Source organism: Microcebus murinus, chromosome 13, assembly GCF_040939455.1.
Source record: "Microcebus murinus isolate Inina chromosome 13, M.murinus_Inina_mat1.0, whole genome shotgun sequence".
In the NCBI taxonomy this organism is placed as follows: Eukaryota; Metazoa; Chordata; class Mammalia; order Primates; family Cheirogaleidae; genus Microcebus; species Microcebus murinus.
The window spans coordinates 64,134,910-64,161,427 of NC_134116.1; the positions used below are offsets into that span (position 1 = coordinate 64,134,910).

General features: G+C 37.1%; 1 protein-coding gene across 1 annotated transcript in view; it reads right to left on the reverse strand.

Moving 5' to 3' along the window:
- CDADC1 (cytidine and dCMP deaminase domain containing 1) overlaps positions 1 to 26,518 on the reverse strand; it is a 42,593-nt gene extending 16,075 nt beyond the window's left edge. Inside the window, exons 1-6 of the mRNA XM_012737300.3 lie at positions 26,281 to 26,518; positions 25,439 to 25,533; positions 17,897 to 17,971; positions 13,405 to 13,582; positions 7,648 to 8,217; positions 1,787 to 1,836 (exon numbers count right to left, since the gene is read on the reverse strand). Coding sequence (XP_012592754.3) covers positions 1,787 to 1,836; positions 7,648 to 8,217; positions 13,405 to 13,582; positions 17,897 to 17,971; positions 25,439 to 25,533; positions 26,281 to 26,344 — 1,032 coding nt within the window. The 5' untranslated portion in view covers positions 26,345 to 26,518. The remainder of the gene's footprint in view (positions 1 to 1,786; positions 1,837 to 7,647; positions 8,218 to 13,404; positions 13,583 to 17,896; positions 17,972 to 25,438; positions 25,534 to 26,280) is intronic.

The window sequence follows — 26,518 nt, forward strand, 5'->3', positions numbered from 1 at the left end:
TTATTATCCCCATTTTACAGATAAGGAAACTGAGGCCAAGAGAGGTTAAATAACTTGTCCACAAAGCTTGATCCCAAAGCTAGTAAGTAACACAGCCAGAATTAAAGTCCAGGTTGCTTGACTCCGATCCATATGTCTTTCCACTTTACCATGCTGCCTGCCTACACTAGAGATAACAGGAAACTGAAATTCTCCACAGAGTAATGAAGAACCAGATGTTAAGCCAAAAGGCTGCTGAGCATTCCCTTTAACACAAATGAAAGTCCCAACCATAGGCCAGGCCCGTGGCAGGCACTGGGGAAACAGCTGTGCACAAGAGAAAAGAGTCCCTGCCTTCGTGAACCTTATTATCTGGGGAGGGTAAGAAACGGGACATATAACTTTAACTGTGGTGAGTGTCACAAATGAGTCGCACAGAATGCTATGGGGATTTCTGGCAGAGAATCTATTGTAGCAGGAGTTAACGGTTGGGGTAGAGATATGCAGAGTCAAGAGGTACTTTGAGGGTGGAATCTGTTGCATGTGGTGACTGATTGCCTGTGTGGATAACAGGGAGTGAGATGCTGACCACTGACGAAGGAGCAGGATAGCAGGGAAGATGCTGGATGTATTGGCTGGGTTAAACTCGAGGGCCTTATGAAACATCGAAGCAAATTGTCAGATCATTTGCTATAAAGTCCACTGAAGCAACACTTTGGCTCCTATTTCAGTCAGCTATATAGTTACTAAATACTTCCTGATTCCACGCCCTCCTAACCCATGCCCATAACTCCAAGTCCTCATCATCTCTTTTTTATTAATCTATTTCCTGTCTACCCACTTCATTCTTTTTATAATGCAAATCTGATCAAATCAGTTTCCCACTTAAAATATTTGGACTACATTGACCAATATAGTTACCCACCATCCACATGTGGTTAGTCTAGAGAGGTGCCAAAAAGTGTAAAATACACAAAGAATTTTGAAGATTCAATACCCCAAAAATGCAGAAATCCAAAAAATAAAGAATAAAAATTTGTATTAAAAATTTATATATTGATTACATGTTGAAATAATAGTTTTGGACTTTTAAAAAGCTTTTTACATGTGGTTCCTAGAAAATTTAAAATTCTGTATGTGGCTTGCCTTTTATTTCCACTGGTTAGTGCTGTGCTAGGACACGCCACTGTCTAAAGTCCAAAGTCTCCACATGGGATACAGAGCTCTTCATGGCCCAGTCTAATTTGTTGCCTACTATACATACAGCTCTGAACTCCAACATGCCGAATCACTGGAATCTTCCCAGATTCTTTCGCCCCTACCTATGCATGTTATCTTCCCACCTCTACTAATTTGCTCTGTCTGATGAATGCCTCTCATTCTTCAAGACCAATCTCTTACTATTGGCAAGAATATTTCACTCATTTCTCCAAGAAGAGTAGAGATTTTTAGTCTATGTTTTCACAGTATTGGTTATATAATAATTACACTTATAGACAAGTCTCTTTTTAACTTCTCTGTCTCCATCACTAGACTATGAGGCCATGAAAAGCAGAAAATGTGATCTTTAAAACCTCAATGTGCACTGTGGCACAGTGCCTCACCTGTAAAGGTGTTTAATAAAGGTTTGCTGAATGAATGCATCTATCTAGAAAATTGTTGAGGGAATGAGCAAATGTTTATAGAGTACATGCACTATTACAAAAATATTAATCTCAATGGATCAGTAAAATGTCATCCACTGAAGACTGAACTATGTTTACACAAAATCCAGGTTAAATATATAAAGATTTATTTTCATACTTACAGATCTCCCTTCTGCCCAAATGACTGCTCCAACTCCTGTTTTATGATCCTCTGAAAGATATATGGCATTTAACTCAGCAAAACCAATGATCTGTTAGTTTCAGAAATACATTTTTCCAAAAACAATAAACATTTACTGAAACATATTTCATAAATGTAGCATCAATCCTTGACATCTTCACTAAGTGTAGACAAGTAAATAAAATAAATATTACAATAAAATATTAAAATAAAATAAGTATTAAAATAAATACTTTGAAGTATACAACATGGGAGCTAGGTGCCAAATAACTAGACAGGATCGCATGTGACGTGTATGTGGAGGGTAGTGGAGATGGCATGGCCCACAGTCAGTTCTCTTCAAAGTTGTCACTAAGTGCAACTTCATTGATTCTCCACTAGCAAGTCAATTTCTAAATGACTACTTCTATAGATGATGAAATCTAATAAAGGTTTCTGAACTTTATGTATTTCATATAGTAACTGTTCACAACAACCCAATTTGTCTTCTCCTAGGATTTTCTACACTCTAATCATGGGAAAGACATTTTATGGAAATGTTCTTGCTAAGAAAAAAAGTCCAAACTTCTAATACAAACATAAACAAATCTTTTTTTTTGACTATAGTAATCATTTCATTATGTATACATATGTCAAAACATATTGTACACCTTAAATATATAAAACTTTTATTAAAAATTATAATTTAAAAACTCAGAAAAATTTCTATGAGTTCCTTGTCCAAATTTCAAATTTTTCAATTTCTTAGAGATAAAAATATAGAATCCAAGTGTATCATATTTTAAAAACTCTGATAGATTTTAACAAATTGTTTTCTATCCCAAAAGATTAGATCAATCTATATTTGAAATAAAAATAGTATATAAAATTTTCACTTTCTTATATCTAATTAAACATTGGGTAACATCACTAAAAAGAATAGTAAAAGCATTTTTGTCAATCTGATGGGGATGGTATTTTGTTTTGCATAAACAAATCTTTATGGACTTTCCTATCTATCTATCTATCTATCTATCTATCTATCTATCTATCTATCTATCTATCTATCTATCTATCACTAGAAGGTACATGAAGAGACTTTTTTTATTTTTATTTTTACTTTTTGAGACAGAGTCTCACTCTGTTGCCCGGGCTAGAATGAGGTGGCGTCAGCCTAGCTCACAGCAACCTCCAACCCCCAGACTCAAGCGAGCCTTCTGCCTCAGCCTCCCAAGTAGCTGGGACTATAAGTATGCACCACCATGCCCGGCTAATTATGTCTATATATATTTTTAGTTGTCCAGCTAATTTCTTTCTATTTTTAGTAGAGACAGGGTCTTGCTCTTGCTCAGGCTGCTCTTGAATGCCTGACCTTGAGCAATCCTCTCACCTTGGCCTCCCAGAGTGCTAGGATTACAGGAGTCAGCAACCACACCTGGCCAAGGGACTTTTGATTTAAACAAAATGTTGTCCTTTCCCTGACCTTCAGTTTACCCTGAGAGGGAAAAGAATACCAAGCTATGCTCATTTCTAAATCAAGTGGCAGAAGTTAGAAACAAACATAAGATTATAATTTCCCTGCAGAACCAAAACCTCTGCAACAAGTAAAGCTGTACTTCTTAAAACCATCAATCTGAAACAAAATATAAAAAAACAAAATAGAAATTCTACATATTAAGGATCTACTTTTGCCTTCTACACAAGGTTGAGTTTCAAGTTTCTAAGACAAATATATGCTCATTATGAAGACCATATATTTATTAAAATCATTATAAGGGACTAATGCGAATTTACCCTGCAGCATTTTCATATTGGGGAGGATTAAGTGAAACTGGGGCTTCACCCTAAAATTTCCTAAAAGTTAATGCTTCCAATGATGACATTTAAATACCTACTTTTCAAGAAAAGTACAAAGAAAATCTGTGCCACAACTGCATTAAAAACTAGGACACCTAATAAATAAGTTAACCTTAAAAAAAATTTCCCGTTTCCAGTTCAGGTAAGCTTAGGTTTTCAAAATTATACCACAAAGCGTTGGTATAATTTATTTTAAGCACTTTTTATCCATGATCTCATTTTTACCCTACAGGTAAAGCAGATAAAATTTCCATTTCTAGATGAGAAAACACACAGAAAAATTAAGTGACTAAAACTTAGCCCTCCAGATCCAACCTCCTCGCCTTTCCTCCACCCGACCCTCTGACATCAAGAATTCCTTAACGAGGACGTCCACGCATTGAGTGCCTCCCACGTGCCAAGCACCGTGAGAGGCTGAGTATTCAGAGCTGAAGCAAACAGTAGTCCCCATCCTCACGCAACTTACAGCTGGATGGGGGAACAGCATAGTGACAAGGAAACAAGCAATCCATATGTGCTGCGCTCCGAAGGAAATGAACTTGATGCTGAGGGGTAGAGTACACAGGATGACTTACTCCTATAGAGTGGAGGGAAAAGGGATTTTGGTGTAAACAAAAGTTTGTTCCTTCCTAGACCTATAGAGTTTAACATGAGGGGGAATGTAAATCGATTGCTTTATGCACATATCTAAGGCAAGTGGCAGAAGTTATAAACATAAGATTGTATTTGCTTACAAAACTAAAACTTTTACTGCAAGTAAAGTTTTACTTAATTCACGCATAAATCTGTGGCAAATGAAAAACTAAAATAGAAATTCTTCATATTAAGAGCCCACTCTTCCTACCACCAACACTAAGTATTTTTCAAGTTATGTTTTCTTACTCTCAGGAGCCACTATTTCTGTTTCAGTCTAGGGACAGACTAAACCTTGTCAGGAGGGGGAAAAATGTGAATTTTTCCATCAGCTTGCAGCTCTCCTGCCTAGCTAAAGTTAGTTATGCCATGATAATATTCTCTACCGGTTATCATTTCAAATAGGAATAAATTTTCATCCATATCAAATGAAGTCCATTTCATCCAGCCCCAAGGCTGGTGACAGACTGACGTAATTCCTCAAACATTTTTTTATGTCTGTAATTTTTACAGAAACTATGATCTGGACATTCACAGGGTTTTCTCTGTACAACTCTGAAGGAAAGGTCAACAATGATCACTGAGCCAAATTGCTGGGCTCTTTGATCACTGGAAGTCAGAGAACTCTGTGCTCAGGAACACAGGCGTGTGGTTACTTTAGCTCCCAATCTTGTGGTCATGATGGTGTTTGTCAACTTCCATTGACCACTTGCATCAAATAGCCAGATACTTGTTAAAAAGGTAAACTCTTGGCTTCCATGGAGATCCGCCAGATTAACCTCTCCGAAGGATGTGGGCAGGGCTTGGGGAATCTGCATTTCTCATGTGCTCCCCCTTTGATCCTTAGGCATACCAACACCTGGGACTCACTTGAGTTATGACTTAAAACAGTTCACTTTCTTGGCTACTCCAATCTACTTTCATCAGTACTGTAATCCAGGAGGAAGACAATCCTTAGCTTTGGAAAACACCTACTCTAGTGGGGAAAACAGGACAGAAAAAGAGGTCAAAACTCAATCCTTAACATAGGTAGATGTGATGCCCTTCTACTCTTTTCTCCCAGAAGAGTCTAAACATTTTGCACTTTTTGGGCCGCGTCAGGTATTCTAGAAACATACTTTTAATGACAGCTCTGTAGGTCCTCTTTATTCATCATTCGAAAAGCAATTCCAAGCACCCACTTTCAATTATTTTTAGAGGTTTCAGAATTCATTTTAATCATATGTATATTCTTGAACGACATGGTCTAATGAAATGGCATCTTCATCTATTAGTTAGGAAGAAATAAAGTCATCAAACCAAACTGAAGAGTGTGAAATTAAAAACTTGAGTAACCAGATACACAACATATCATGGGGATCTCCACCTTGCTGGATTGCCCTCAATGTTAAGTGAGGTATGTATGGAAACCACATCGCTCAGTGCCCGACATAGTAGGTGCTCAGTAAATTGTCATTGTTATTAATCATCAATGAAGAATTACAGATCCAGAATTCCTTATCTGAAATCCCTTACAGCAAGTTTTTTTGAACAGTTTGATGTACTTTCGTGGCCAAACCTGACCCAAATTGAGTTTTTTATAGCCCTTAATTATTAATGCCAATATTCGTATTTTTTTTTTACTCCGTATGTATTAATGTGTCTGATTATAGAGCACTGTCCCAGACCCCACTGGGAGTGCTATGTTCCATATTACCTTTTTAAAATCTGAAAGATTCTGAATTTCTTTTCATCTGGCCCCAACGGTTTTGGATAAAGGATTGCGGACCATTCATCTTTGGCTATAAAATATTTTTTAAAGTGCAGTGGCAACATTATAGCTTACTGCAACCTCAAACTCCCAGGCTCAAGTGATCATCCTGCCTCAGTCTCCCAAGTAGCTGGGACTACAGACACATTCCAGCACGGCCAGCTATTTTTTTGTATTTTTGGTAGAGACAGGGTCTCGCTTCTGTTCAGGCTGGTTTTGAACTCCTGACCTCAAGTGAGCCTCCCACTTTGGCTTCCCAGAGTGCTAGGATTATAGTCGTGAGCCACCATGCCTGGCAAAAAGATTTCTTTTATCTACTCAACACATATTGTGTTTAGTGCTAAGGGAAAAACAATGATTAAGACATGGTTTATTTCCTGGATGAGCACATAGCAGAGTGGAGTGCATGACAGCAGAGTTGGATCCTATTCAAGATTTGAGTTCCAGGTAAAAAATCATCTACAAACCACCCTGAAAAATCTTTTAAACTGCCTATCAAATACGTAAACATAGCTTTAGGTACAAAACTGTGCATAGTAATAGGATAAATTTAAAATATAACTATAGAGTATCTAACAAAGAATATATACACAAATTTATATCTGTACCTTTGGTATTCCTTTTTCTTCTTAACCCCCCTCCCCATTTGCACACTAATATATATATATTGCATCTTAAAACACTAGAATTACAGATGGTATGATGAGGTGTTCTATGAGAAGCAAGAGGTACTGAGATCAAGCAAAAGAACAGCAGATTCACATCTCCAAACTTACTCTGGACCATAGGGTTCTGCTGAACTCTAATCAGCGAAGGGAAATTAGTGAATTATATCTATAACAGCTGTTCCCATTTATTTTCTGTCTTTTTGAATGGCTTATGGAAAAATTCTTTACAAAGCAGGAGTTGGCAAAGAGACTAATATATAACCCACAATATAATTACATTAACTCAGATGTTTACACAATACTGTTATTGCAGTCATACAATTTGTGGCTATAGAATCAAATTCTTTAATAACAATTGAGGGATCATCAACCCTGATGAATGTCAGAATACCTTGCAGAACTTTTAAAAAAACAAATGCGCATTTCATACTTTGTTAGGGACTTGGTTTAATAGGTCTGGGTTAAAGTTTGAGCATCTGAACTTTTTAATGATGATTCTGATATGCTACCAGCTGAGAAGTTCTATTCTACTGAATTTACTTTGACAATATTTTTACTGTAAAGATTTTTTAAAGTTTTTATTAATATTGCAAACAAAATATTGAAGAGTTAATAAAAATGATTTTGGTCCTTTCTCCTTTCTCTTTTTGTTCTATTTTTAGCGAAGAGCTCAATGAACAGTGAAATTGCATATTCAGGCCCTGATTTATAAATATAGTACTGAATATAAGGAATCCTAAAACTGCTAGAAGAAAGAGTTGTCCACTCAAGGGAACTCTAAAGCTGTTAGAAGAAACAGCTGTCCACTCAAGGGTCTAACTTGTCTATATTGTATGAACAGCAAAATTTAGCATCTAAGAGTAAATGAACTCTGTCATAGATGAGATGAACACTCTAGAGACAAATCCAACCCAACCAATCAGCCCCAATTTATGAACTAAGCATATAACTCACCAGTTCGATATGCCAATAACCTGGCCTGAACCATGCAGTGCCTTGCAATTTCTTGTGGCAAACTTTGATTGTGAATTTCATTAATTTGTCCTGGATTGCTACAATAAAATCCGAAGTGTTTAAAGTTGGGCACACTGGAAGCTACTGTGGCCAAAAGTAGGATAAGGTCTTTCATGTTTTGCCTTAGATTGCTAAAGTATGGATTTTCACACAGGTTCTCCAAACCTATAGTCATCAGTATTTGCTTATGCATTTCTTCATTTGAAACCAAAAATAACATTTCATATTCTTTTATTCTTTCTTGTTTACATTCAGAATAAAAGTCAATGTTAGCATCCGGCAATATTTTTGCAATTTTTTGAATAAAGTCACATTTGTAAGAGGTCTCCTCTACAAACTGCATCATATAACACACCACAGGCTGAAGTAAGACACACACATGGGCTCGACTGTTTGACTTCAATCTTTCCACTGCTTTGGCATCTAACTTTGCATCTTCAGAACTAGAAGCCTCAGTAAGCAAACTTATTTCTGGATCAGCAGGCCAATATGAAATTCGGTTAACTCCAGCTGAAATACAAAATATAAAAGGCAATTATCTGATACATGTTAGATTTAGAGTTTTCTTGATAAATCCACCCTATCATTGCAGTAGATCTAAAGACTCCAATACAATAAATGGCTATTATCATGTCACCTATTATATAGTCCAAGGGTTGACAAATTACCACTCACAGGCCGAATCTGGGTGATTGCTGGTTTTTGTACAGCTCACTGGTTAAGAGTGGGTTTTGCATTTTCAAATAGAGGAACAAATCAAAAGAAGAATATTTTGTGGCATATGAAATAATTATGGGAAATCCAATTTTCGGTGTCCATAAATAAAGTTTTACTGGCATAGACACACCTATTTATATACATAGTCTTTGGCTGCTTCTGCATGACAGTTGAGCAGCTGCAACAGACACTATATGGCTTGCAAAGCCTAAAATTTTACTATCTGGCCTTTTCAAGAAAAAGTTAGCTGACCTCTAACAGATCCCATGGGAAGGTGTTTGTGGAATCACTAGTTTTGCTAAGTGTATCCCAAAGGTCAGTGCTAGTATATACCGGAGTCCTCCATGGTTAATTTTCAAAATATTACAGCTGGCAACTGATATTGTCTAGAGTTTTGTATCTGGAATAAGCAATTCATTCATGCATTAAAAATGTTCCTCTCCTCTGATTCAGAATTCTTCTAAGAAGCCATTCTAGGAAAATATTCTAAATAGAAAAAAATCATGAATGCATGTTTAGTATAGCATTCTTTAAAACAGTAATAACCCTAAATGACCAAAATAGGGGAATGGTTAAATAAATTATGGCCCTCCTCATAATAAAATATATTGACAATGTCCACAAAGAATTTATAACATAGAAAAATTCTTATGTGATGTTGGGGTGGTGGTGGTGGGGCAATATTTACTTTTTTCAAGTCCACAAAATTAAAGACAAAACAACAAAGGGAACATTTTTCAATCAATGCGACAGAGGAAAGGTTAGTAATCTTTAATATACAGAAAAGATTTTAATTCATTAAGAGCACATATGAATTGACAAAAACAATAAGGCCTCAAGAGAGACAAAAGATATGAACAATTTACAAAAGAGAAAACATAACTGGATAACATGAAAAAATATTTTAATTTGTATTTGATATTGAATAAGATGCCTTATACATAGTTAAGCATACAAATGTTCATAAATTAATGAATAGTTTACAACAAAGAGACCCCTTGGGCAGTATCTCACGTAATTCATGTAATATCAGCTAGGAGAGACTTTTTGTGTGTGTGTGACTGAGCCCAGAAGCAAATAGACAGATAGCCCACAGAGTGTTCTAACCTTCAAAATAATAGATGAAGTAAAAAGTCTAAGTTAAACAAATGGACATTTCTATCTATTTCCTGCTACTCCTGACTCACTGTGGCTTGCACTGCAAAGCAATTTTGAAACCCTCATATCACTCTGGTTGCATTGCACCTTCCCTCTGTCTGAGTTCTCATAATCCGTTTCCTAACCAGCAGTGACAGTGAACCGTTCATCTAAGTATCTTATTTGTTCCCAATAATCCTTGATTCAAGAAGAGAAGATGAATACTTTTAAGACAAACATTCACATACTAGTGGCAAATGCTCCAGCAGAGGTTCTCAAATTTTTTGATCTCAGGATCCCTTTACACTCTTTAGAATTTTTAAATTATTTAGGAGCCCAAGGAGCTTAGTTTATATAAAATATATCTATTGATATTTACTAAATTAGAAAATTAAAACAAAATATTAAAGAATTTATTAACCATTAAAATAACAATAAGCTATTATACATTAGAATAAATAACACTTTATGGAAAAAAACCTGTATTTTCCAAAACAACAAAAATTAGTGAGAAAATGGCATTGTTTTAAATTTTTACAAATATCTTTAATATTTAGCTTAAAAGACAAAAGCAGGATTCTCAAATCTGCTTCTGCTTTCAATTTGTTGCAACAGGTTGTGTTCATTTAACTATATGAAAAGTATCTGGCTGCATACAGATATACAGTCAAAAAACGAGTATTTTTACAGCCATTTCAGATAACTGTGAATGTTCTTCCTTAACATTACATAAAAATTTGACAAGAGAGAGTTTCTTAAAGGTTACTTACAATGTGGAATCTGAAACCATCTCAGCAAACTTAAGCATGATTTTGTAGATTGTGCATTGGTCATTTGGAAAACAATGATTTACTGATTTTAAACTATTTTTATAAATCCCAATCATTAATATCGCCACCAATCTCATCAAAAGAGTCTAAGTATTGCAAAGCTGTCAAGCTCACAATATTGGATATGAGTTTTCTGAAATTCTAATTTTCACTTGAAAGCTCAAATTTTATCACTGGGAACAAATACTATCAGTTGTTTTCCCAAAAGTGGCAGGATTACTTCATTTATGAGAAAATATTTGCCAAACACCCAAGTCTAAATAACCTTAGTTTATCAGTTCATGGTGTTTGTAGCAAAAGTGCTTTATGCCCTCCTGTTTCTTCACACAGAATATTAAAAAGATGTGTATGCAAGGATTAGGACTTAATAAAATTAGTAACTTTTACTGTCTCATCAAGGATATCCTTATGTAACATATATATATTTTTTAATATTCCTAGTGCAGGGAAGAGTGCAATGATGACCAGCACAGTTTGGCACCACTGCCTTGATTCATAATAGTGCAACAGTAGTTTCACCTACCATTGTTTTGGTACCATTAGTGTGTATGTAGTGTTATCATGAAAATAGTAGTGACCTCGAAGACCAACAAGAGTCCACAGACCTTTTGAGAACCACTGTACTACAGAAATGTCTGCTTTAACTGAGGTTAACAGTAATTGTAACTAATTTAGCTGTAGCATGGAGTTCAACCATGCCCCCTTCCCAGGATAACTAAATAGCACATAAGCCTCATCTAACGTAGCAATTTTGTTTATAAAGGGGTCTCACACCAACAAGAAAGCATTTCCATTGTAGGGCTTTCCTGATTTCCCACACTTTATTATCTCTCTTGCTAGATTGAAATGTCTTAACTCAAAGACATCAAACAGTGATGATTTCCCTGCATTCCCCCATTCTTCTCGCTCATTCATGGCTCTGAGGCTATTAAGAGTGCTTTCAGTACAGTCAGCTTGACACAACACACAGCCATCTTTTATTCATTCTTCTCTCTTGACTCTAGAACAGATCAGTCAATAAATGCTTTGGTTCTTTCACATACTTTCCTTTATATATCAATGCCACTATGTGAACCCTATTTTATACCCTGCCTAATGCAATAGTTTACTAATCAAGCTCTCAATCTCTAATTTCTCCCTGCTCCAATTCAATAACAAAATTTAAATCCTGTTACATCCTTCTCAAAAATCTTCAGTGGCTCCACATTATTTATAAAAAGGAATTTTAGGTCAGTTAAGCACAGTGATAAAATGAATAGCCAATCTGCCTGGTTAATTGGGAAAAGGAAAAAAAATTGCTGCTACTACTATCATGCCCATCTTCTCTATTTATTGGTAACTGCAGCTGAGAGATTATATTATAGAATCAAATCACTATCATAGATACCTATCTGCTTGAAATTACTTGTTGTAGGAAGGAAGCTTCTAGCTATGTGACCCATTTCTTCTATAAGTTCTGCCACTTGTAGCTCAAGGCATTGACCTCAACACAGATCTAATCATTACTCTTAAGACTCTGATGTAGGCTGGGCACGGTGGCTCACACCTGTAATCCTAGCACTCTGGGAGGCCGAGGTGGGAGGACTGCTTGAGGTCAGGAGTTTGAAACCAGCCTGAGCAAGAGCAAGACCCCGTCTCTACTAAAAATAGAAAGAAATTAATTAGCCAACTAATATATATAGAAAAAAATCAGCCGGGCATGGTGGCGCATGCCTGTAGTCCCAGCTACTCAAGAGGCTGAGGCAGGAGGATCGCTTGAGCCCAGGAGTTTGAGGTTGCTGTGAGCTAGGCTGACGCCACGGCACTCACTCTAGCCTGGGCAACAAAGTGAGACTCTGTCTCAAAAAAAAAAAGACTCTGATGTAAATAAAAATAGCTCTTCTTCAAAACAGGTGTAGCAACTCTGTCGTATAAGATAAAGCCAAAGCCTATACAGTTTTTCAAATTTCTCTACTAAAGCCCCAACCTATCATTATAATCCATCTGCCACTATTCTCCAAGAACAATCCTCTGTTTCAAATTCTGACCCCAGAACTTTGCTTCTTATACAACTTGATGACTCCACATGTGCTGTTCTCCTAACCAGGAATGTGTTTCTCTTCCCTGACATCTGACCCGTTAGGATCTAGCTTAAGCGCTAGCCTTTCACAACATGCCAATCTTAAAGGATCACTGTTTTCTCTTCTGAGATCACATATGACTTATCACTCATTTGGTACTAGATGATGTGTTACATTAAATTGTTATTTTGGACTCTAAATACCACCTTCAGGAAAAGGATTAGGGACCACGTTAATTTTTTTTTTTTTGATATGCCATGGTGCCTATGTACAAGATACATGTATTTTATTTTAAATGGAAGAATGGGTTGCATACTTACCTAGGCACAAAATATAATCATAAGCATAAACAATTTTAGTGGGTAACCTATGTGGCAGAGATGGATGGCTAAACATTAAAAATCTGTGCTCCTCCTCCCAAAAGTACATAGCAGTCATTGGAACACAGCTGCCCAGCCCGGGACTACAGTTCCCACAATGGATGTGCATGGAAATGATGTATGTGACTTCTAGCCAGGTATGTCCTCTCTATTCTCTCTCAGTCTGCCTCTGGATGCAGAGGACCAAGGCCCTAGAAGTGATAATACAATAAGACAGACAAGGCGTATGCCCATGAATCAGCCACACGGAGAAAAGTCACCTGCTGTTCAGCAACACATGCATTGGACTAGTATACAGGTGATAAATATCCAGAATCCTAAGCTACTGAAATTTTAGGGTTTAACTGTTAAAGCAGCTAGCAATAATCTACTAATACACTGAGGGTCATTTAACTAATGAGTGCACAGGGTTGAGACTAGAATCCATGTTTTCTGATTCTTCCTCTTACAATATGTCAAACTATCTTCTGATATGTATTTATATTTCTAAATTATCTCTGTGGCAAATTTGTTCCTACTGATTGCTCTCAGATACATGTTCTTAATTTCCAACAAAGCCTAATCTGCACTTACCATTTACAATCATTTTCAAACAAGCAGAACATGGTTTTCTGGAAAAATAAAGATCACAGTTTTTCAACTTTGACCCATGTTTAATAAGAGCAATTTGCCCAGCATGTAAATCTTCACTAGAACAGTGGAGACCAACAATTTTCATGTTTTTCACCACCACAAGACCAGTTCTCTTCACCTACATTAAGATACAAAATAATAACTTATTAGTTATAATATCTAGTGATCACATCATGGATTATACTTGATTTATTAATAAAATGAAAGTTTAGTACTTTATCTGAAGAGTTTGTATGAAAGCATATTTCTCATTAGGTTCAAAACAATTTCTGAAAGTTTGGTGTTGACTTTATACCAGAAATCTGTAGACCTACGCTCTATGAACCAGACAATTAAGCATGCAATTATTAATTTGTTCTAGTCAAAGATGAATGCATTTTAACCAAGCAAGGGGCAAGAACCAGGTCAATTTAACTTGTTTCTTACAGCTGCTATTCTAGGATTATTTAGCCTTAAGCTTCTAGAAGGTAATGAAGAAAAATTTCAAAAACCCTGATTATATACTTGGATAAGTAAAGCCCAGAGAATTTACATGACTTCCTGAAAAACTCATAGATGGCAAATGGCAAAAGACAAAAACTAAAGCGTTAAGTCATATTAAATTCTAAAATATTTTAAATATTGACTAAAATAAAGGTAATTCTCAACTTCTAAAAAACTAGCTGTACTAATTTTTAGCACTATGGCAGTCTAGACTAACATAGTTGGGTCCCACCTACTACAAATATATAAATAATTTATAACATCAAAGAAAGGGAAGATACACGCTCAGGTGTCAGAAAGGAAGAGAGCACTCAATGATAGCAGAGAGCTTGAGCTGCCTTAGCAGTACTCCACTGAGAGGGAACTGGGTTTATCCTGATTTAAGCCTTGTAGGCTGGGAACTGACTGGGTTCTAAAGAGTTTCCATGGACCTCTTTGACTGAAGGTTTTCTGTTACTTTGAACCTAAAGTGTCCCAACTTATGCAAATACTAATCAAAAAAGCTTGTGTAACAATATTAATATCAGATACAACAGATTAAGGTAAAAAAAAATCAGTTCTACGCAAAGCACAAAATAGGCTATGCTGTTCTCATAGCAAAAGATTCTGAAGCAAGAATGCAAACCTGATCCTGCTTGGGACTGAATGTCACAACATGAGGGGAACCTGGGCTGAGGATAGGGTGTCCCTTATCTCCCTCAATCCCCTTCCAAATGGATTTTACCCTATACTTACCCTCCAGTACAACATATCTGCAATCATTTTAAGGATCAAACCAAAGCTATATTAACTAAAATAGTCAAGTTTCAGGTTCAGTTATGAGTATAAATGTTTGAAACTATGAAGAATGATATTTTGCGAAGTGCCTAAAAAGAAAGAACACAGATGATTTTATGGAATTCCCTTTCTGAGTTAATCGCCCATCTCCTAAACTATAAGGACATTTAAAAGGAATACAGGCTGGGCGCAGTGCAATGGCTCACACCTATAATCCTAGCATTCTGAAAAGCCAACGTGAAAGGATTCACATGAGGCCAGTAGTTCGAGACCAGCCTGGACAACATGACAAAACTTCATCTCTACAAAAAATTAAAAAAAAAAAAAAATCAGCTGGGTGTGGTGGCACGTGCCTGCAGTCCCAGCTACTTGGGAGGCTGAGGCAGAAGAATCTCTTGAGCTCAGAAGTTTGAGGTTGCAGTGAGTTGTGATGATACCACTGTACTCTAGCCCAAGCAGCAGAGTAAGACCCTGTCCAAAAAATAAAAGTAAAAGCAATACAAAAATCTTTCCTTTACAGGGGTCCTCAAACTTTTTAAACAGGGGACCAGTTCACTGAACCTCAGACCGTTGGAGGGCCAGACTATAGTTTAAAAAAAACTATGAACAAATTCCTATGCACACTGCACATATCTTATTTTGAAGTAAAAAAACAAATGGGCAAAATCACCCACATGTGGCCCTCGGGCCGTAGTCTGAGGACGCCTGCTTTACAACATATATACTAAGAATATATCTAAAATATGAAAAATATGGTTTTTAAGATAAGCTTTAAATTTACCTTAATATTGTGAATTTGTTCCTCCCTCCCCATCCTAAAATCTCTTAGAGTTTTACACTCCTCAAATACAAAGCATATGTTATTTTCTACTTCTGAATACTTCCAGCAAGTTTTATTTATTTTTTTAAATGGTCACTTTGGAAAAGAACTGATGATGCCTTATGACCAGTGGAAGTGGCTGCAACCAAATGATTTTAGCATTAGACTAAGTGGTTAAGCAGACAGAAAGAAAGTCAGAAAGCTTGTCCACAAAAGACTTTTAAAAAAATTGTTCCTAAGGAATGAGTAACATATTCATCAATATATTTTTTATTAGAACAACCTTTTGGGCCAAATTATCCTTTTTTTTTTGGTCTAGCATCCCTTTTACCTCAGGAAAAAAAATTTTTTTTCATTTTACTTCTGGCTAGGGTCAAAATATCAAGTTTGAGACAAAGACTTTTTCAACCCAAACTTAACAAAACAAATAAAAGCCTAAGTTGCATTCCATTTTGGCACTTCCACTTACTGCAATTCCCAGAGGACTGCATCTTTTCAGTGAATCACTGTTCTGGATCTTGATTTTACTTTACTTCACTAACATCTTGGCAAGTCATCTATGTAATACTAGTCACAGAGTTTTACATTAAAACATTGGCAAAAGAGAACAGTTTGTTTTGTAAATAAACTAGTACATTTACTTAAATGATGATTCACTATTTTTCCCTTTGTCTTTTTTTTTTTTTTTGAGACAGAGTCTCACTTTTGTTGCCCAGGCTAGAGTGAGTGCCGTGGCGTCAGCCTAGCTCACAGCAACCTCAAACTCCTGGGCTCAAGCGATCCTCCTGCCTCAGCCTCCCGAGTAGCTGGGACTATAGGCATGCACCACCATGCCCGGCTAATTTTTTGTATATATATTAGTTGGCCAATTAATTTCTTTCTATTTATAGTAGAGACGGGGTCTTGCTCAGGCTGGTTTTGAACTCCTGACCTTGAGCAATCCGCCCGCCTCGGCCTCCCAGAGTGCTAGGATTACAGGCGTGAGCCACCACGCCCGGCCTTTTTTTTTTTTTTTGAGACAGAGTCTCACTTTGTTGCCCAGGCTAGAGTGAGTGCCGTGGTGTCAGCCTAGCTCACAGCAACCTCAAACTCCTGGGCTCATGCAATTCTCCTGCCTCAGCCTCCTGAGTAGCTGGGACTACAAGGCATGTGCCACCATGCCCGGCTAATTTTTTCTATATATATTAGTTAGCCAATTAATTTATTTCTACTTATAGTAGAGACGGGGTCTCGCTCTTGCTCAGGCTGGTTTCGAACTCCTGACCTCAAGCAATCTGCCAGCCTTGGCCTCCCAGAGTGCTAGGATTACATGTGTGAGCCACCACGCCCGGCCCCCTTTGTCTTTCTTATAATGAAAACATCTAAATAATCTGAGACCAATTATTTCTATATTCTTGTTGGGTATTTTAGAGACTCACTCTCAGAACTAACCAGGAAATCTCTAGGAATACACATCAGAATCACCAAAGTAACTCTTTTCAAAATATACATGCTTAGTCTCCACTCCACACCCAATGAATTGAGATCTCTGGAAAATTCAAAAGAGTAATGTAACAAGCAAATAGTATGCAATATTGAAAAGTACAAGATTCATCTTTCAGGTCTGGGCTTTGATTTTACCCAGCTTACCAACTAATTAGTTAACCTATTACTGTTTCGTGGATATTAGCAGAAGACATGAAACTCCTGGGTCAGAAACAAAGGACTTATTATTCACAGCACAGCAAGCAGTATGACTATCATGCGTGTAACTGATTACCCCTCAAGCCCCATGAGGGGTAATCTAGATGGGCACAGATGGCTGCCTGGACACACAGTGGGTTATGTTATAGGAGAGGAACACTGAGCTTGGGGATCCTGCCACTTCATAGCAAACAGTAAGCCAATTTGCTCTTTGTCCTGGAGGGAAACATTACCTCAACTCTCAAGGATGCTCACTGTAAATACAACTCTGAGAAACAGTCCAATAAAGAGCAGTTAGGACTCTGCATTCTTGGCATAACCAGCAGGATGTGTGGTAGTGTGAGAGAACTAAGGAAGAGTGTTTCTCAATGCATCTATACAAACTAATATTAGAAGGTGCCAAGAGTTAATTTGAAAATTAAAAATAAAAAAGCAAGATGTAGGAGCATATCACAGACAAATCCCATCTGTACTTTTCTTTTTAAAAAGGAGAGACATATAGTCTTGTAAAGGAACTGAATATTCTTAGAAGAGTATATAAAAGAACTCCCTTGGAAATAGGAATGGGGAGCTTGAATATAGGATGGACTTTTATTCTACTTTATACTATTCCTTTTGCTTTGTTATTATGAGCATGTATATCTTTTTTAAAAAATCATACAAATTCACCTGTTTTCTGTCAGCAGATACTCTGGCCACCTCTTCATTATCTCCTAAGGATCCATGCTTTTCCTCTTCACTTTTCTAATAAATATTAAAGGGAAAAAAGATTAGTACATAAGACATATGATTAATTCAATATTCCCACATTTAAAGGCTGGTTTCCTTGGCTTTGGACCACTCTTTTTTTTTTCCTTAATGGAACTCTGCATTGATTTCCCACTTTTCTCAGGATCAAATTCAGACTACTTCACCTACTAAATAAGGCCTTTATAAGCTAGCCCCTGTGTAGTTTTCCAAAACATAGAAGGATTAAAAATGGTGATATAAAATTAAATTCTGAAGTTTCAGATTTCAGAATTGGGGCAGTTTTGAGCAATGGAAAAGTTTAAAATGTGGCCATGAATGACGAAAGTAGAATAGAAGTAAATCAACTGGAATTGAGAAGATAAGGAATTATGGAGCAAAGGCATCAGATATGGACTGTAGTAGGCAGAATAATGCCCCCTCCCAAAGACCTCCCTGTCCCAGTCTTTGGAACTTATAACTGTGTTATATGTTACACAGCCAGGAATTAAGGTTATAGTTGGAATTGAGGCTGCTAACCATCTATCTTAAGATGGGGAAATAATACTGGATTACCCAGTGGGCCCAAGGTTATCACAAGGCCCACTGTAAGTGAAAGAGGGAGGCAGGAGAGTCAGAGTGAGTGACACAACATGAGAAAGGCTCAAGGCCATTGCTGGCTTTGAAGATGGAAGGGAAACACGAGCCAAGGAATGCAGGCAGTCTCTAGAAGCTAGTAAAGGGAAAGAAATGGATTCTCACCTAGAGCCTTCAGAAGGAATTAAGCCCTTCTGACACTTTGGTTTTAGCCCAGTGAAACCTATTTCAGAATTTGACCCACAGAAGTATATAGTAATAAATTTGTGTTATTTTAAGGCACCAGCTTTGTGGTAATTTGTTATAGCAGCAATAGAAAATTAATACTGTGATGTCCATAACTCATCTATAAAAGTGAAACTTAAAGCAGAAAGAAAGTTTTGAGGCAGGGGCCAAAGTCCTTCATTTATTAGTTCAAAAAATACTTATTGAATCTTTGCTACATGCCAGGCATAGACCTAGTTGCTCAGGATATAACTCCCATAGAGCTTATGATTTACAAACACAGGAAAGTGACTATAAAGTGAGTAGATGATTAAGAAAAAGTGATATAGGCCGGGTGCGGTGGCTCATGCCTGTAATCCTAGCACTCTGGGAGGCTGAGGCGGGTGGATTGCTCGAGGTCAGTTCAAAACCAACCTGAGCCAAGAGCGAGACCCTGTCTCTATCATAAATAGAAAGAAATTAATTGGCTAATACATATAGAAAAAATTAGCTGGGCATGGTGGCGCATGCCTGTAGTCCCAGCTACTCGGGAGGCTGAGGCAGCAGGATTGCTTGAGCCCAGGAGTTTGAGGTTGCTGTGAGCTAGGCTGACGCCACAGCACTCACTCTAGCCTGGGCAACAAAGTGAGACTCTGTCTCAAAAAAAAAAAAAAAAAAGACAGAAAAACTGATATAGAATTTTTGTGAGCCCCAAAATAGGTGGGATAGTTAATAAATTGGAGAAAGTTTTAAAGTAAGAATGGGAAACTTTGTGAATGTTGACCTCTTAGTTGTATGAAACAAGTGCTAGATATTAGAAAATGAATAACCTCCAAGGAGAAGTTTGTAAGAAAACCTATGTCCTGGTAATGAAGTTTCTGTTCAAGCATAACAGGAAACAGAGGAAGAGATGGTGTCAGTAATCAAACGGTAGAGGTGTGGGTGGTAGTAGTGGTGGTAATCATATGAGTGAAAATCATAACAGTAGCTAACATCTTCTGAGTGTTTACCATGTTCCAGACCCTAAATTATCTCATTTAATCCTCACAACTTTATAAAGTTGCTACTATTATTCACATTTTACAAATGAGGAAATTGTGGCTGAGAGAGATTAAGTAACTTTACCATGGTCACATAGCTAATAAATGGGTAAGCCAAGATCTAGCCCCAAATCGTTTGTCTTAACCAAACGATTACTGCTACATTGCTTCTGTTCTGGAAAAATGAGCTCTTTCAGTATGAAGATAAGGTATTGTGGAAAGAGGAGAGAGGGACAATATAAGATGTGTAGAAAAAATGAGGGAACAATGCAGTTGCTCTAATTCTTATTCTTAAAGTAATATTCAGGCAATTTAGATAAGTCTAACTTAAACTGATGCAGCAGTAGGAGAAATATTTTTAAATGACAGCCATTTTCATAGTGCTTGATTTCTACTCCAAAACTTTTCATTAATTGTGGTCCCCCCCAGAGTCTTATAAACAACTACTTTCTCTCCCACTCACTTATTTAGTTTTGAACTAGACTCTTAAAAATTCTTAATTTTTATACTCAATGTATACCTTGCTGAATAATCCTTAAGGAGTACCCATACAGTGTAAGTATTTGACAACATAAAAAAACTCACAGCAGTTATACTTGGAAGCAGTTGTAAGTTAACATGCTAAAGCTGGTAAAAATTACAGACAATTTAAATGTTCAGTAACAAGGGAGCAGATAGGTTCATCAATAAACTGTTATGCAATTATTAACAAAATGATAGTAAAAAACATAGTACATTCCCTGAGCCAGGCACTATCAAAGAGCTTTACAAATATTGTATCATTAATTTCTCATAAAAGCCCCATATATTTACTATGTACTAGTAACATTCCATTTGACATATGAGGAAGCTTACATAAGAGGTAAAGTAACTTACTCAAGGTTACACAACTAAGAAGAGTTGGGGCCAGAATTTGAACCCAGGCAAGCTGGCTACAAAACCACTAGCTACTCTTTTTTTTTTTGAGACAGAGTCTCACTCTGTTGCCCCGGCTGGAGTGCTGTGCGTCAGCCTAGCTCACAGCAACCTCAAACTCCTGGGCTCAAGCAATCCTACTGCCTCAGCCTCCCAAGTAGCTGGGACTACAGGCATGCACCACCATGCCCGGCTAATTTTTTCTATATATTTTTAGTTGGCCAATTAATTTCTTTCTATTTTTAGTAGACGGGGTCTCACTCTTGCTCAGGCTGGTTTTGAACTCCTGACCTCGAGTGATCCACCCGCCTTGGCATCCCAGAGTGCTAGGATTACAGGCGTGAGCCACCGTGCCTGGTCCACTGGCTACTCTTAAAACACTAGCCTAAGCTGCTGCTCAGATGTTATAATGTTATAGCATAAGTATTTTCTTATGTTAAGTGAAAAGGGTCAGATGCAGAATTAAATGGTATCATATGAGTAAAGGAAATTGAGAAAAAAGATTAGAAAATGATACAAAAATGTCAGTAGTCTCTGGGTGGTAGAATTATAAGGAATTTTTTCTTCTGTCCATTTTATAAATAATGAACTTTGAGAACTCATAAAAATACTTTAAAAAAGACAAAAGGTTGGTAAAGTGTCAAAAGCAATATTTCCAATCCAATTACATGTCAATTTGTATCTTGGACTTTCTATGACTTATAACAAAAGCAGAATAAAGAATTTAAGTGAAGCAATCTTATTACTTTAGCTTAAAGACCATTTTTTTCTCTTAATAGGAAAAGACCTTACTTAACCTTTCGAACATCATGTGCAATTAACTGAAAAATTATACTCTAGCAAATGGTAAAGAAATATTGAGCACAAAAATTGGGTATCATTTTTAGGAATTTAATATTTTCACAAATATAAAAGCAATGGCAACATGTACTATACAGTATATGAAACCTATATGTATTCCCATTATATAATTGAAAATGATTAATACATAAACTCCATAGCAGTGCAGATAATGTCAAATACAAAATTGTTTTTCTGCTATGATTGCAATTATCTCCAAAATTATAAGTATATATTAACTAGTACAAAAAGAAAGCCCAGGAGAGAAAAAAATACACAAATAGTATGATTTTTTAATGTTGCAGTTGTTGATTAAATCTTCAGTTTCAATGATGTTTGTATAATAAATAATATAAATGTGGGGTGCAATATGCTCGTTGCATTTTGTATTCTTCCTCTACGTTATCACTGGCTTCTTTGCAATGGCCATGACATCAAAAGAACTAATGAAATTATTATATGCCTCTGCTTTATTGACATTAGATACACAAGTAGCTGATAACGTGCAAATAATTATGTTTTAAATATTTGATAAATCTGTTTTGGAATTTAAAACACATGTTCCCATATAAACAATATTAAAAACAATAGTCAAGTTCCCAAGCTAATATGCAAAAGCCTATTTAACCCATAAGACCACTGCTAGAGTAATCCTGAGGCTCCCCCAGCCCAAGTGGAGAATCTGGGTCTCAAGACCTTCAGGTAAGGAATAGCAGTAGATGTGTACCCAACACTGTGGCTTGATAGCTATGGTCCTATGAGATATGGGTGTGGGAGCATAGCTGGAAAGACATTAATGCAGTGAACAGGAGCAGGGCAAGCTCTAGGACCAGAATATAAAGTGATAAGCTTTCAGGTGTCCAAGTGAATCTTATTTCCAGGTTCGCTGGCATTCATAAGAAAAGGATTTTCTTTTCTCTATTTTGATGCCTTTTGTACTCATTTCTATGTCTGTTTTAACTTCAATTTAAAAACTTTAAACAGATATGAGTACAAGTCAGATTTCTAACTAAGATTCCAAAGAAAATATTTAAAACAAAAGACTGATTTCTTTCATTTTAAAAACTTTCATGGAGCTTGCCAGAAGAAGAAATGAGATGCCAAGAAAACTGAGAGTTGTTGACTTGGGAGAAAACATGGAGTCTTAAAGCTGATCTTTCATTAAAACATAAAATCTTGTTACTAATGTAGCTTTATAACTCTGAAATTTACTTGGCACTATTTTTTTTTAACAAAATGCTAACTGAAAGCTTCATCTCAGTTATTTTATCAGGCTATATATTTATCTCTATAAAGTATGATGAAACAGTAGGGTGAGTATTATTTGCAAACAAACTTTAGCAATTAGTTGGCCCATCACTTCCTTCCTAATAGAAACTTAAATATCATCATTCACTAATTAAATACAACTTGTGCCTGTTTGTTAAAAAAGAACTTAATTTCAGCACAGGAATGGGAGGGTATATAAAATAAAATTAAATTAAAATCAAATCTGGGTATTAAAAAAAGAAAAATTCTTCTTAGATATCAGAAAAAAATTTTTGAAAAAAGCTTCTTCAAAATTAGGATTCAATCTCTTACATGTCCAGCTTCTTAAACATAATTTTTAAAGTCTTAAATCTCTAACATTTGCTCTTAATTTGGCTCTTTAAAATAAATTTTATCTGCAAAAAAACAAACCCCCCAAATCCTTGACAGCTTGGAAATCTTCTATTTTCATAAAATAATGCTAAGCTATAACAAGTAGAAGAGTAAAGGGACTTAAAAATTCATGAAGGAAATGAAGAGCTTTCTCAAAGCCATTAATAAAATATGGAGCCACAGTGGAAGCTAGGGGTGGCTGAGAAATAGGGAATAACAATGCATAACATTTTTAATGTTTTACTGTTTATAAAACATTTCACATAGGAATTGTGGGAGAAAACTACTGCAAAAGGTATCATTTTGTCATAAATAGTGAATTCCCTCATTTCCTGTGAAAATTTGTCAATGCAATCCCAATACTGATAGGATAAAAAAATCTAAACTCCTTTGCAAAACATATAATGATTTTTATATGACTCCTTCCCAGTCTCCTCCCTCCACCCAATTTTGCCTTCTGGAATGAGTACCACAAATTACCTCATCTCTCTAAGCTTTTCCATGTAGAGCCTCTTGGTTTGAGCAAATATCTATTCATCCTTCGGGTCTCAGTGCAAATACTATCTCCCCTGTGACTTTTTCCTTCCACAGAGGCTAGCCCTCAGTCTTAGTAGCATCTCTGCTTATACTTTGTACTCAGCTCTGCCATCTAATTGTTATCTTAATTAATTGTTTAAATGCCTAGTTTCTCCCCATTAGAAAATAAGGACCACATCTTTTCTTCTTTGTGTCTGTCTCCAGCACCAAACATACAACTTCATCCGCAGTATAAAAATAAATAAATAAATAAATAAATAAACAAACAGACATCCAAAAGGAATAAGAAAAAAGCAGGTGGTCATGAATGGCCTTCTAGACTATTGTGGGAATTTAAGGATTTAAAAAGTCTTTCTCTGGAAAATCTAAAGCAACCTTTCAGAAGTATTGATTGGTAAGCTGGAAAACTCAGTGAGCACATACAGAATATAATTACAATTTTGTAAGAGTGAAATAAAAAACCTTATGTTTAAAAAAAGATTGGAAGGAAAGTAAAGTATCAAAATGTTAACGGTGATTTTGTTAGAATGGCTCGAAGCCATGGGGAATTTTGCACATCTCCCTCCCTCCTTTTTCCTCTGTTTTCTAAAATGTCTTAAATGCCTCACTTAACCTAACATTATTTTCCATAATATGACTGTAGCCTCCATAAAAATTAATGGCAACACTCTAAACTTCCAAAATTACCAAACTGAAATGGTGAGAACCCAGCATCACGCCATTCCAAATATGGAGCAAAATGATGAGAACATAGCACCTTGATGCCCCAAGGGTAAGAGAAAAAAAAAGATGTAGGACGTACATACTTCCAATTTATTGGCTTTTATGATTATTTATACTATACATTCCTAATCTGTTTTGATCATCTCTTTCAAGATCCAAAAAAGAGCCTACTTACATTGAACAAAAAAACCAATGAGCAATTCACAGTTTACCTCTTATAATGGTAGATACTAACCAGTATATACTAGGTAAAATAAGATGTAGTGTCTATCTTCAAGCAATTTACAGTTTGGTGGGAGAGACAAAAACTACCTAGTTAAAACACCAACAGTATAAAATTGGGTGATAAATTACGTGGTGTGAACAATAATCTTATGAACCAAACCAACATATAAATACCATTATTACCTGATAAATATGGCACAGTACTGACAAAGTATTCTATTTTTAGATCTGAAAGATGAGCTACTACAGCCATGAGTTACAAGTACCAAGCTAAATCATAAAGATATTTTTCAAATCTTAAGGCTTGTTGAGTTTGGTTTTAAGTGTGACAGAAACCGGAGCAATAAAATCAAATTTTATTTTATTTTATTTATTTTTTTTGAGACAGAGTCTTGCTTTGTTACAGCCCATGCTAGAGTAAGTGCCGTGGCGTCAGCCTAGCTCACAGCAACCTCAAACTCCTGGGCTCAAGTGATCCTACTGCCTCAGCCTCCTGAGTAGCTGGGACTACAGGCATGCGCCACCATGCCCGGCTAATTTTTTCTATATATATTAGTTGGCCAATTAATTTCTTTCTATTTATGTAGAGACGGGGTCTCGCTCTTGCTCAGTCAGGCTGGTTTTGAACTCCTGACCTTGAGCAATCCGCCCGCCTCGGCCTCCCAGAGTGCTAGGATTACAGGCGTGAGCCACCGCGCCCGGCCAAAATCAAATTTTAGATCACTGCCCTTCTAAGAGGAAAAATTACAGAAATAAATTATACCTGAGACTTTTGCCTTTGGGCTTCTGCTGGGAAGAGCTCCATCCAGAGACTGAGCAGAGTAAAAAGGTTGACTTTAGAAAGTCTTGGTATTTGACCTACAAAAGAGAAAGCCAACACTTTAAAATTTTGCTAATGATGAAAACAGTAACCAAGCTCAACGCCACTTGGATGCTACAGCCTTAGCTCAGCTACTTTATCAGGAAGCAGAAAAAAGGGATTAGAGAACAAGAGAATCAGCTTTCTTAGCACCAGACGCTTCACCCTCACTCGCGGCAACCTCCTGAGGCACCTTCCAAAGTTGGGGCCCTCCTTCGCCAGGCCTCACCTAGCAGAAAAAAATTGTTCAACGAATGCACGTGGCTATGGGAACAATCCAAAGTTAGCTGTGAGACGTCCTCGCATCTGACGTCGTCTTGGAGCCAGCTTTTCTTTGGACTGTGATGGGGCATTGCTACAAGGGCATTGATTAGAACACAGCCCTAAAAATGCAGTGACCTTCGGAGGTAAAGCAGTCGAAACTTAAGAAAGCGTCACAGGCGGTAAGTTTGGAAATCAAGGTAAAAGTGTGGTTTGGTAAATTTTCAACCTCTTCAACTCCCGAGATCCCGGTTCTAGGTCCGACAAGAAACAGTAAAAGGGGCAATGAGTGAGACTTCAAAAGCCGGTGCGGCAGGGCCAAGCGGTTCGGGTGACCAAGGCGGGGACGTACCCAGGGCGGGGATGAGCTATCAGGAGCAGCTTGGCAGGCGAAGAGGGGCAGGCAAGGAACCCGGAGTTCAAGGCGGGACACGCACGGGGCAGAGCGAAAGGTGGGGTGGCAGGAGCTGGTGCCGGGCACTCACCGGTCATGCTGACAGTCTGGGTGCTGACTGACTGCCTGGCCTCCGCGTTCTCCAGATTTTGCATCGGCCCTGCTTCTTTCAACCCAAGCCTAGCGTCTTCCGCGGCCCAGGAAACCTTTCCCTGTCAGGCATGATCTTGGCCCCAGCGGCTCCCCCTCTCGCTTCTTCCCAGCAACTGTAAAGCAACGGGCTGCGAGGCGCAGCCAGATGACGCCTCAAGCCCGGCCGCCACTTCCGG